We start from the raw sequence: 13,772 nt of genomic DNA on the forward strand, positions 1-13,772 counted from the left end.
TGTGATACAAGTCAGGAGGCTGGTGTGAAATAGCACATGCCTCTTTTAGGGCTTCTTTCAAACTAACTTCAAAGGAGTTAAATAAAAGGCCTACCTGGAATTCCTGGGTTTTGTAGGATAAGTGCTGGACCATTAGATCAGCTCTCCAAGGTGTCAATCCTACTTTAGGTTCCATGTGTAACAAACATAAGCTTTATAGACCTTTATCTGTAGAATGGGGATGATGATACTTGTTCTAAAATCAGTTTTAAATCTTTGGATGAAGAACTGAAGACTGGGATATCCGTCTGTGTATGGAAATATCACCATTAAATATTAAGGATGTTTATCCCATCCTTTATAACATTTACTTTTGTATCCTTAAGCAGTTGTCTGAAACTGCTTAAATGTAAAGTGAACATTTCTGCTTAGTAGCTTTAGAGTAGATTTGGGTTTGTTTGCTACTTGGTTTTTAAGGTGGTGCCTCACTTCCTCATTCTGCTGTGTAAGACTTGGACACATGAGCTCCTGCACACCTGAAATAGTTCCAGGAGTGTAGAATAGGGTAGAATAGGATAGAATAATTCTAGGAGAGTTTCCATTGCCCAGCACCGTTTGGATTTGGTCACTCCATTGGAGAGCAGTGATTCTGCAGCATATTGGACAGTTGCATCAGTCTAGACTGGGGTATTCCTTGTGTTTAAAGCGTAGATCTGTATTCTGCTGGGACAAGCTCCAGGCACAAAGACTTGTTTTGGAAAACACAGAAATAAGGTGATTTCTGACAATCAGGCACAAGGCAAGGCAGAAGGAATGTTGTCGTGGCTGATGGACCTCTCAATTTCAGTAAATCACCCGTTGCCATCAAATGAGGTGATGAACTCCCTCATGGTCTTCATCAGGGACTGTAGCGATAGGACAAGGGGTGATGGATTCACAATGAAACAGGGGAAGTTCAGGGTGGAGATAAGGAAGAAGTTCTTTACTGTGAGGGTGCTGAGGCACTGGCACAGGGTGCCCAAGGAAGTGGTAAATTCTCCATCCCTGGCAGTGTTCAAGGCCAGGTTGGACAGAGCCTTGGGTAAGATGGTCTAGTGTGAGGTGTCCCTGCCCATGGCAGGGGGTTGGAACTGGATGACCTTAAGGTCCTTTCCAACCCAAACCATACTATGATTCCATGATACTATGGGCTGTCATCCAACTAAAGGAGTTTTTATAGGAGTATTGTTTGGGTTATCATCTCCTGAAGATAATCCGAGGCTGGATTCTAGTAAGTAGAAGCAGAATACCATGCTATAACCATTCTGTTCTTTTGATGGCAGTAGGGTATTCACTTTTGTTTCACAGTCCTTAAGAACTTGTAATTGGAGTGGTACTCCCTTATACAACAAGCAGGACAGCAAAATGTCCCACTGTCTGTCTTTGGCACAGGAGGTGTTCAGTTCAGATATCAGGACCACACAGAAGTCATGACTTGGGTGCTGTCTTGAATATCCAACACATCCTGTGCTCCTTTCCTAAAATAAAACCTTGCAGCATCCTGGACTCTTTCCCATGGTCACAGACAGTCTTCTACGTGATAGATCTCTACAGACCTGCTAACCAAGCTTCTGTTTTCTCCTAACAGCAAGAACAACTTCAGCTGGACAGGCTGAAGAACCAGCTGTCAGATGCCATCCAGAGATATGGAGTTGTGCAGAAGGTAAGGATGTCTCCACTGTTCTGTATTTGAGTTTGGGAACATGCTAAGTTACAGCTACAGGCACAGCTACAGGTTGGGCAGAGAAGAGATTCAGAGCAGCCCTGTGGAGAAGGACTTGGGGGTGTTGGTTGATGAGAAAATGAACATGAGCCGGCTTCAGTGTGCGCTTGCAGCCCAGAAAGCAACCGTGTCCTGGGCTACATCAAAAGGAGCGTGACCAGCAGGTCGAAGGAGGTGATCCTGCCCCTCTACTCTGCTCTTGTGAGACCTCACCTGGAGCATTGTGTGCAGTTCTGGTGTCCTCAACATAAAAAGGACATGGAACTGTTGGAACAAGTCCAGAGGAGGCCACAGGGATGATCAGGGGCTGGAGCACCTCCTGTATGGAGACAGGCTGAGGAAGTTGGGGCTGTTCAGCCTGGAGAAGAGAAGCTGTGTGGAACCTCATGGCCGCCTTCCAGTGTCTAAAGGGGGCTACAAGGATGCTGGGGAGGGACTCTTCATTAGGGACTGCAGTGATAGGACAAGGAGTGATGGGCTCAAACTGAAGCAGGGGAAGTTTAGATTGGATATAAGGAAGAAGTTCTTTATGGTGAGGGTGGTGAGGTCCTTTCCAGCCCTAACTATTCTATGATTCGATGATTCTAAGTGTGAGCGAGCATGGTGAGTGTGGAGCATATCCAAAGAGGTGCTCACATGTAGTTTCCTCCCTTTGTTCTTAGTTTATCAGTCAAGCAAAATATTGTTGCATTGGAATATGCACACACAGAGCAATTCAGCATCAATGTGCTTTTGGCAGCTCTATGTCTGGTAGAATCTTCAATGGTTCCTCTGGCTTAGCTCTGACATTGTTTTGGTGCGTCTCCACTTCCAGAGTGTCGTGGTTTAAACCCTGTCGGCAAGTCAGCCACACAGTCTACACCACTCCGCACCCTTCTTTCCCCCGCTCCCGGAGGGATGGGAAGGAGAATGGAAAGAATGTAGCTCCCACTACATTCTGTTGAGATCAGAACAGTCCAGTAACTAAGGTATAACACAAATCACTGCTCCTACCACCAATAATAATAATGATAAGGGAAATAACAAGGGAAGAGAGTACAACCACTCGCCACGCGCTGACCGATACCCAGCCCTACCGAGCAGTGACCTCGCCCTTCTGGGTAACTGCCCCCAGTTCTACATCCTGGCATGATGTGCTGTGGTATGAAATACCTCTTTGGTCAGTTTGGGTCAGGTGTCCTGTTTCTGCTTCCTCCCAGCTTCCCCTCCTCCCTGGCAGAGCATGGGACTCACAAAGTCCTTGGTCAGACTAAACATCACTGAGCAGCCACTAAAACCATCGGTGTTATCAGCACTGTTCCCATGCTGAAAGTCAAAACACAGCACTGCACCAGCTACTAAGAAGGAGAAAAATGACTGCTACTGCTGAACCCAGGACAGAAGGAGAAGGATAAATGCTTGTACAGTGCCCCTTTCCCCTTCTCTGCTCATAGAAAATGTGCAGGCAACATTGCTATTCTAAGAGCTAATGCACCTTCTGGCTCTGCTATGTTCCACAGCTTTGCCAGAAGATTTCAGAAGGCATTTTGTGGTTTGAACCCGTCACCAAGATCAAGCTGTTTAATAAAACAAACAGAACCTGAATTCCAGCTCCTTCGTTTGGTTCTTGCTTTCCCACTTTTCCCTCGGGAGCCTCTGCTGATGAGCAGATTTGCTTTGCTTTTAAACAGTGTAGTAGCGATTTCAATCTAGCATCCTCAAACTGCTTCTCCCCCTTGCAGTAACAAGTTATAGATATATGGATTAATGAAATCACAAGCTGAACAAACTGTGGTTGCTTTCTTATACTGCTTTAGTGAGTTTGACCCATGGCTGGAACACATAGGAAGAACATTGTAATTATAATAGGTGTAATGAAATTAGGCTGGCATCGTGCACTTAACAATGCATCTCTATTAGAAACACTCTGTACTGATTGATTTTCCCAAACTTGCTGCCTGTGGTGTTGAAATAAATAAATAACTCAATAAAAGCACAGAAAATTGCACTTCAACAGCATGGACATCATGTAATAGCATTGCATTATCTCTGGTACTATCTGGTATTGTTAATTATTGCTCTGTCCTATTCAGAATGCTAAGAGTGAGGTCTTGAAATGAAATTACTTCATCCCTTAAATGAGGAGTTGGAAGGATTCAGGTAAAGGGCTCCACCTCCATATACACATACATTTATGATGCTTTCATTTCATACTAAAGAGTGAAATCCATCTCGGCTGCACATGGAGGTGATGGGGGGTCTGTTTCTAAACACTGTCATCAATTCACAAGTGCCAAAATTAGCCGCTGCAGTTTGTCAATGCCCGGTTACGTCAGGAAACCAATCTGAGTGGGAAATTAATACTTATTCCCATCCTAGCTGTCATTTCTTAAATGCAGGTTTCAGTTTGGATAACCTTGTCATGCTGGAAGCTTTGAAGACTTTGAATTCCTGCAAGACCAAACTTTTCAGTGCAATTGTGCTCCCTTTCTGAATAGGAAGAGTTTTCTCTATGTCCTGTCCTTTAAGAAGGAGAAGAAATAGCTTCATATGATTTCAGGCTGAGAAAGTTGGGGCTGTTCAGCCTGGAGAAGAGAAGGCTTCATGGAGACCTCATAGCAGCCTTCCAGTATCTGAAGGGGGCTATAAAAATGCTGGGGAGGGACTCTTCATGAGGGACTGTAGTGATAGGACAAGGTGTAACGGGTAAGAACTTAAACAGGGGAAGTTTAGATTGGATCTAAGGCAGAAGTTCTTTACTGTGTGGGTGGTGAGGCACTGCAGTGGATTGCCCAAGGAAGTTGTGAATGCTCCATTCCTGGCAGTGTTCAAGGCCAGGTTGGACAGAGCCTTGGGTGACATGGTTTAGTGTGAGGTTCCCTGCCCATGGCAAGGGGGTTGGAATTGGATGATCTTAAGGTCCTTTCCAACACTAACTATTCTATGAATCTGTAATTTCTTCCCTAAATATTAGGACTCTTTTCTTAGCCCTTTTTCCTCTTTTTTTTTTTTTTTTTCCCATTTTTACAGAAAATAGCAGAGAAATCCAAAGCTTTGCTTCCTACTGGGCAGAGAAGCACCAAACAGGTAAGTTCCTCTGCATGTCTATGTCTGGCAGTGAGTGCATTGCTAAAACCAGGCTGTTTTCTAACCCCACTAATGATGCTGAAGAACATGGAGCTCCGCCAGTACCTACACTGAAGCCAGTGAGGTGGTTTTCAAACAGTGGTTTTCCATTTTTGGAGGTAGAAGATACAGGACCTAGGGAAAAAAAAGCATATATGAGCCCTGCATAATTATTTTCTGTTCTCTTGGGGCTGTTTTTCCATTCTTGATGGGAGTTTTGAATACTCTGAAATACATAAGAGCAGTCCTGTACCTCCTTGGCCTGGGATCTGGGCCAAGTGAAATCATCCCCCAAGAGCAAGGAAGGTAGAAGGAAGTGAGAGGAGGTTTTATCAAGCCTCTGTTCTCAGTTTTTAAAGGGGTCATCTATTCTATATAGATTTATATCATTTATTCTTTGTCGTTTGGCTATATTACACTTTGATTAACTATTAAATACATATAAAAATAGATGTTTTTTTCTCTGTTCACCCATATTAGGACCTCTGTCAATGAATAAATACTATGTATAATCAGAGTGTATACTCTATAGTGTTGTGCATATAGGTTCATATGTACATGTGTGTGTGTAGTGTATATAAAATACAATCAAATGTATGTCTGCCTGTCCACATATGATTAAGAGTTTAAAGATATATGCATATATATGCATATGTGTGGAGTCTTAGACAACTGGTAATGCAAAATACTATATATATATATATAATATTTGTGTGTATAAGAAATCCCCACAGATTTCTGTAACAGCTTTGATGCCATGAGATCGCTTAGCTGCAGTATGAGTGGAACTCTGCCTAATTTCAGGGATGATTTCTCATATACTTGATATTCTTGTCTTTTGAGGGGCAGTCAGCAGATTTTCTGCCTTTCTAATCTGTTTTTATTTCCTACCTTGTGTTACCTGTCTTTCTCTTTCCACCTTTATGTGCACATAAGAGATTGTTGTTCTCTGTAACATTAATGTTTCTCTGTAAAGGAGGGTGGAATGATGCCACTGAAGACCCTTCCATTAGGGCAAGTCAATGGACCAAAGCTTTGCAATAGGTTTCAAGCAGTTACAATTCCGCATTAGACCTTCTTGTCATATAGTTGGTTTTAGGTGGTAGTGCCACTGAAAGGAAGGCCTTTGTGTGCCAAAGGGCTAATATATTCCTTTACCCTTAAGTTGGAGTTCCTACCAGTATCTCTGGAGTGATTGCTCACAGATGTTGTTATCTGACTTTGCATGTATAGAAATGTTCCAGCTTAGTTTTGCCCACCAGCTGGTGATCAACATGGGTATTGTGCATGGTTACATATAACATGGTCTTGAATGGTGGTCAAATCCACTGGACATCAAACAGTTATTGGTAGCTCAGAGCTAAGGGGGTTTATTTTGTGTGATTAGTGGTGATTTGGGTTTTTTGCTGTCTATATTGCATCACTTCTTGTGCTTTTAACCAACTTTGTTAGACTGCTATTGGTGGAGTAGATTGCAGAGATGAGAACATCTCTGGTCTTGCTTGGAGTATACCACATGGTTGCATGGCTGTGGCTGTTCCATATGATGTGGGATACTGATGGCCATTAATCAATGCAAATAGGATGCATAGCTGTTGTGCATCCCTGCACCTGGAGTAAGCCTGGATGCAATTAACTATTTTGGTATGTTGAAAATGGTTGATGATTGCGAAAACAACCTTCTCTGGAAGTGATCAGGGTTTTAAGAGGGGGGGAAACCAAGCTGTTGGACAAAAATAGTTGAATCTTGAAGGCAGGTAATGGTGGACTTGGAAGTAATGGTGGACTTGGAAGGAGGAAGAATGGGAGAGGGACAAACCCTTTTGCCTTAAAAAGGGTAAGAATCCAGGCATTAGGAGACTGCAGCAGTAGGAATTTTGTGTAGGTCAGGCAGCACCAGCAAAAACTCTGTTAAACTGGATCAGCTGCACGTTGTTTCTCCTTGTAGCTGTCAGTCGCCAGTGAGTGCTGGTGGTTGGCCTCAGTGCATTATGTAAAAGAAGGGGTGGTTGTAGTATGCCTTGCTGAGATGCTTATGACTCAGAAATAGGCTTGATCACACCCAAGAGCACATGCTTTTCATGCAATGACACATGCTTGGGCTGGGAACGCATGAGGTTTCATCCACACTGCTTGGAAAGGATGAAAGTTAATCCACATCTGTTTCAGCCTTCCTGTGTGTTTGCAGCTTCACACGTCTTCTTCCTTCAAGTGTAAAAGGAGAGACTGTATAAAAGCTGCTGAAGGGAATGCAGTGCTGTGATTGGTTTTCACTTAGCATCTATCCAGCTACAGATTGGTCAGGACATGCAAAATTATAGCTCCCTCAGCAACTCTAACGTGACCACTGAGTGCGTGTGTTAAGGTGTTAACACACTATATATTACATTTGCATTACCCTATCCAGTGATGTAAAATGCTACATATGTTCAGTGGACTTGATTTATGGGTCTTGTGAGACTGAGTAGTGAACTTTTGGATGTTGTGCAGATCCAGTCTGCACCATGCAGGGCTTTCTTTTATTTATATGTAATATATTTATATATAATAATATAAATATATAGATATTCATTAATATATACTACAGCAAATGGTAAGAGGTTTGAAGAATGCCAGGTTTTCTACAGGCATGTTCCTATAGTTCTGTTCTTCCATTGGTGGGTGGGGAATGTAAAATGTTTGGTAACACAAGCACTAATAATATCTCTTTAGGGAGTAATTGATTTCTTAGACCCACATAACAGGTAAAAACTGGAATGTGAAGCGTTGGGAAAATTATTCTCCTGCCCATTGTGGTTTGCTGTAAGTACTGTTTAATTGAGTTTGTGTGTGTATCAAAGCAAAATAAAGGCATTGATCCAAAATTCCTTGAAGCTTGAAGTTATATAAATTCTTAATCAAGTATGTGCTTGTAGGAATGTATTTGTGTGCAGACAAATCGATGTAGTTCGATAGGTGCAGCTATTGAAAGGCACAGATTTTTACTGCGCTAAATGATCATTGTGGAACGTGAGTTGTGGCAACTATTAAAAAGAGGGGGGAAAAAAAAGCCCTTTCCGTTGAATCTGTGAAAGCAGTTTTAACTCTTCACCCAGTGACCAAAATAAGACTTCAGAAGTCTCATTAAGGGAGTGCACAGGGGAATCCTGGAAAGCAGCTTTCCATTGATGAGAACTGCTGTTGCAGCAATACGGTGGTGTGTTTGGTGATGTGTCATCTCTGGTTCCTGCTTATGTATGGGGCAGATGTGCCTCACATCCCACCTTCTCCCCCTGCACAGACACACCTTGGTGCAAACCACTTACTCCTCCTTCAAGGCAGAGCCCATGGTAGGAGATGGGTGTTTTAGGTACATAGGAGTGATGCAGAGCCTGGGATAGTGTGGTTAAGGGGAGGAAAGGTTGGATATCTGCGTAGACCTGTCTTCTTGGGCTAAGTCCATCTCACATAACAGTTGGGTATAATAAAATATCATGTTTTAACAGCACAGATTACCTTTAATATTAAAATAATAAAGGATAGCCTGCAGAAACCCCACAAAATAGCCAGTAATCCCTCTGAGCATAGGAGATGAAATGAATCCTTTTCAATTCTTTTTAATTATCATGCATCTAACATCCTCTGCTTCCTCTAGAAAGAATATGTTATTGTGCCCGTGACTGAATAAGTTCAGCGGGTATTAAACCCAGCAGCAGAGTAGGCTGACAAGCTGAGTGCTCCTAAGGATCCATCCCTGCCAATGCCTAGCAGTGACAGCCCATTTTCTTTATCCTTATGGAATCTGCAGTATGTCTTTGGGCCACCTCCATCTTTCCTGGATCCTCATTCACACTTAAACAGGGGAAGTTCAGGTTGGATATAAGGAAGAAGTTCTTTACTGTGCGGGTGGTGAGGCACTGGCACAGGTTGCCCAAGGAAGTTGTGAATGCTCCATCCCTGGCAGTGTTCAAGGCCAGGTTGGACAGAGCCTTGGGTGACATGGTCTAGTGTGAGGTGTCCCTGCCCATGGCAGTGAGCTTGGAACTGGATGATCTTAAGGTCCTTTCCAAACCAAACTATTCTATGAGTCTATGTTTTAGGCAACTAATGAGGAGGAAAGTGGGCTTTCTCACCATGTAGACTTTGTGGGTGGTTCCCCAAAGGCAGTGGAGAAGGGGAAGCACAGCTCTGATTGATCTGAGGATTGAATTTTAAACTAAAACCACCCCAAATATCCAAACAGAGGGTTTTTTTTTTTATTTTAGAGGAAACTTTCCTGGCAATTTTTAGAAATTAAAATTACAGTAATTGTCATGGGGTAATGGCCCCCCTCTGCATTTCCTGCTGCTCACGGGGAGAGGAAAGGATAATTACTGCTCTGGAACACGGCGGTTGCCAAAAGAGATGCCTTTGTTTCTTATTCTGTCAGCCTACTTGACCCAGTTCTCAAAGGTCAGTAAATTATGCTTTTTAGGAGCACAAAAATGGGTAATAAACCTCTATTTGCATATACAAGCTTTTTTTCTTTCCCCTCTCCTAACTGCATCAATTTATTTGTGCTTTAAATGGACTTCCTTCTCACAGGAAGCATCATTTCTCTCTTTCTTCCTGTGTTTATGAAGTTGTTCTTTTTATGTGATTAGAGTAAAACTCTCATTTTGGGGCAGTGAGATCCAATCCTCCTCTTAATGGGAGGATAATTTTTTGGCAATAATATCTGCATAAACTGCATATATGTATGTGTGTGTGTAATGACTCTAGTTATTTCGGCTTCTATTTTTACAGGCTCCTTATCATGGCAGATACTGTATAAGCACAGCTATTAGATTGTGCCACCCTGAGGATCTCACAGGCTAAGCAAACACCAGCAAGCTATTATGAATGATCATTAACAATGAGGTTTTAATGCAGTGCTGGATGTCCACAGCTCAGTTTGAAACTGGCTTCAGTGTTGGCGTGTGTTGTTCTGAACTGGGAAATTGGATTCCTCACGATCAAAATGCAGCTTTTGCCCTGAGAAATGGGGCTTTTGGATTTATGCATTTATCTTATTGACTCTCACACCTTATCTTAGGACTCATCCCAGTTCCTAATGTTCCAGTCGGGTACTATATATTAGGACTCCAAGACTTAGCTTTGGTGATAATGTATCTCCTATGTGTGGAGTAACTGCTGTGTCTTTTCAAGGTCATTTACTATGCAGCTACTTGGATAAAAAGTGTGACTTCAATAATGTCAACTTGGTTTTAAATGGCTTTGCATCCATTAAAAGCCATATTGTAATCAACCCACTCCTCTGTTCCTAGGAATGTCAATATGGAGCATTTAAATCACACGGCTATTTTTCCTTGTCTTTAAGTGGGGGTTTGTGTTTCTCTTTTAAGATGGGCATTAAAGCAATTTTCCGAAGTCATTTTCCATTTTCTTTTTCTGCCTCTTTTTGGGTAGGGAAATAGATTCTGATATCAGGATTTAATGCATCAATCAAAATAGATTCATACCTGATTTTCTTCATTTGCTTCCTATATTCTAAAGGGAGGTGGAATCTATTCTGAATGGCCCAAAGTGCTCTCCTTGCACTGCTTCCAGTTGATCTGAGAGGAGAAGGTGAAAGAAAATGCCAGTGGGCTTTACAGGCACAGTACTTTGCTAACCATAAATCTCTCTTTTTGATGTGAAGAAGATGCAGCACTTTGCAACTGAGAGAGTTAAATGAAGATTCTTCCATCCTTAAAGGCACTAAAACCTGTGCTGCAGCCCTTGGAAAAACACCCCTATTCCTTGTGCTACATGTGGTTGTGTGCAGGTTTTATGGGGAGAGTGGCAGTGCTCAGGACTTCAGAGCTGCATGTACAATAGTGTCAGAAGCCCCCCAAATCCTACTATATCTTTAAAGGTGGTGATTTGCAAAGGCTGGAGGCGTGAGCTTCCAGTGGCACACAGCCCCTTATTCTATGAAGAGAAAAAGAAGAGAAGAACAGATCTATATAAAGACCAAACCTGTATAACCAGGTTTGGGGGTAACTTGACATTTCCTAAATCACTCAAACAACCTGCACGTTGTAGCTTTTCCTTAGCAATCCCTTTTCAAGTGCCTGTCGTGGGATAAACCCTCTTTGCTTGCTGATGGTAGTGAGAAACTGCAGCCGCCTGTATCATCACCCAGGCGAAGGGGGATTGTATTCATTAGCAGGGTTTTCTGGTTAGTTGAAGGCTCGGGGTTTTGTTTGTTTGTTTCTTTGTGGGCTCCTTGTTGGAGTGAGAAAGGACAAAAGCTTTTATGTGGGCAGAGGATGAAGGGCTCCTTTTGTGCAGAGCCTCCTCCACAGCAGCTCGCTGGCTTCACACGCGGTGCTGATGCTGCTCTGCTCTACCCCAGCTCTGAGTCACTGCCAGAGCCGTCTCGCAAACCAGAGGGTTGTTTTGTCTGCAGTGAGCCAGCCTCACCGCCCAGCTCTGCAAGCACTTGGCTTTGTGCTCCCAAAACCCTGGGGCCACTTCGGCTCAACCCCACACTGACAAAGACCCCAGCAGGAGGAGGCTGTACATGGGGAATGGTGACCCTGGGGTTGCATGGAGGCGGTTGAGGGCACAGGATGAAATGCTGGCATCAGTGTGCCTTGTTCATAGGAGAGAGTGCTTTCATGAAGAGCAAATCTATATTGTGCCCAGAGGCTCGGGCAGATAGCATCACTCAACTGGTACCCACATTTTTATCCCTCCATAGCCAGCGACAGCTCTGCACATGTTTATCCCCATTGCTTGCGGTAGCTGTTTTGAGTAGTTGCAGTGCTCCCTTCTCCTCCCAGTTGCTAAGTCTAAAGGATATTACAAACATCCACATCTTCATGCCAAATGAGGGTCATTCATGGAAGATGGGAAGAGGCGTTCTAACCTCTTGCAGTAGGTTTGGCTGTAGTTTCAAGTTGTGCTGTCTCCTGTTTGCTCATGGGTACTGCTTTGTGCACAGCGAGTGTGGCAGTGCATCACTGTCAGTACTGCCAACGTGGGATGTGTATGTCTGTAGATCTACTTGTATATCTGTAGAAATATACATAGATATAGATATAGGTATAGCTATAGATACAGATATAAATATGGTTATGTAGATACATAGATATAGGTGTAGTTATGCATATAGATATATAGATATATAGATTATAACTACAAATATTGCTATAATAAATATAATGATTAATATGAATGTCAATAGAGCCATTAATATAAATGTTGATATTAGTGGATATAGTGCCAGGTGTGGTCAGTTGGATGGATACTCACCTTGGTCAGAGAGCTTTGTCCTTTAATGCAGCTTTTCTGGGCAGCAAGTGTCACCTTCGGCAGCACTGTCAGATCTGTACTGACAGCAGTGTAAGAGGAGAGCAAATGCAGGGCAAGATCCCAGAGCTGATGAACCATAGGCTGGGTCTGCAGGACGTGTGTGGCTGCGATGGCAATAGTATAGTTATAAAAAGTGAACCTCTGCTTGTGTTTTCAAGATTGAATTTTTTCCTTATGGGCTTTTTTCCCCCTATATATTCCTTTTGTTTTTCCTGTGCAGGAGCCTGATGATAACAGTGAGTGCTTTTGCCCACTGTAAGTGGAGGTAGTTTCTGCTGGCGTGATGGGGATGCTCGTACAACCTCATCCACTTCCCCCCTCTTCAGCCCCACCTTGCAGAAGTTGCATTGCAAGAGTCTAAATTCACTTTTGCCCTGGCAAAGATCATGCAGTAAATGGAGAAACAAATGTGAAACCTTACCGAGTGTGTCACCTTGCTCCAAAGTGAGTGCAGTGTTATTTAATACATTTAAACCCCCCTGTGGAGATGGATTATTGAAAGGAAGGAAATTGTATTCTTCTAAACCCACTTTGATGGCTGCATTTATCACACGATTAAATGTGAACAGCAATGGTGTTTTCCCAGGGAGATAGGTTAACTCTTGCTTCACCAGGGTGAAGGCAAAAGTAGCATTTAGTGACCCTTCTGTGTCTCCATTTGGTTTGTTTTCAGGGTTTCAGTGTTATATCCATCATATGATTCAAGAGTATTCAACCCCTTTCAGTCTTATGTAGACGGCACTGCTATTACTGCCCTCATACTGTGTATCATCCCTGAAATGCCATGTGATGTTCCAGCTAGTTCACACACCAGCCCCCAAATCGACCCAGCATGGTAAGACAGATTCACTGTCGCAGACTCTTTCAACTGACCCCAATTATTCCTGATTTACTGCAAACACAAGGAGAGTCAGGGCTAGGTTTAGAATTTGGATTCTCTATTCTGTCCCTTAGTTCTGGTGCCCAGCTGAAAACTGTAATCCAAGTTCATGTTCTTTCCCAAAACTAAACTTCCACTGATGTTTTAGTTTCTCATGTAGTTTCATCTTCACTTTAAATATTAGCCCAGGATGCTTTGGAGTGAAATCATAAAGCTGGATATATATCAGAGAGGTAATGTATATATAGTTTCTTTATAAAGGACACCAGGCTCTGTAAGATAAGGTATGTGCTGCAGATGTTTCAAGTAGTTATTTTGGAGATGCTAGCGATAGTCTGTGTGATAAATAAAATCAATGTGTTTCCATTTATTTAAACATAGATAGCAGCTCTTCTTTAGAACTCTCACAAACTTCTCAGTTTGCCTGCATAGCAAATAATTCCTTTAACTTCAAGAGACTTCTTCAGCTATGTCTGACTGTCCCAGTTCTGAAGGCAGATGATGGTTCACATCATGTGCCATGGGCAGACCCTGGTGAAAATTCCCAGGATGTGGAATCAAAGAATCATAGAATGGTTTGGGTTGGAAAGGACCTTAGGATCATCCAGTTCCAACTGCCTGCCATGGGCAGGGGTGCCTTACACTAGACCATGACACCCAAGGCTCTGTCCAACCTGGCCTTGAACACTGCCAGGGATGGAGCATTCACAGCTTCTCTGGGCAACC

The 13,772-nt window shown here is 42.9% G+C and overlaps 1 protein-coding gene across 6 annotated transcripts in view; it reads left to right on the forward strand.

Moving 5' to 3' along the window:
• The window catches only part of TSNARE1 (t-SNARE domain containing 1), a 447,504-nt gene that overhangs the window by 178,094 nt on the left and 255,638 nt on the right, over positions 1-13,772 (forward strand). For all 6 annotated transcript variants that reach the window (XM_057429820.1, XM_057429825.1, XM_057429826.1 and 3 more), the window contains exons 6-7: positions 1,607-1,681; positions 4,751-4,807. In XM_057429820.1, the coding sequence (XP_057285803.1) occupies positions 1,607-1,681; positions 4,751-4,807 (132 nt within the window). The remainder of the gene's footprint in view (positions 1-1,606; positions 1,682-4,750; positions 4,808-13,772) is intronic.

Source organism: Pezoporus wallicus, unplaced genomic scaffold, assembly GCF_028554395.1.
Source record: "Pezoporus wallicus isolate ANWC-B61680 ecotype Strahan unplaced genomic scaffold, APGP_CSIRO_Pwel_v1 contig_7545, whole genome shotgun sequence".
NCBI classification, from domain to species: Eukaryota; Metazoa; Chordata; class Aves; order Psittaciformes; family Psittacidae; genus Pezoporus; species Pezoporus wallicus.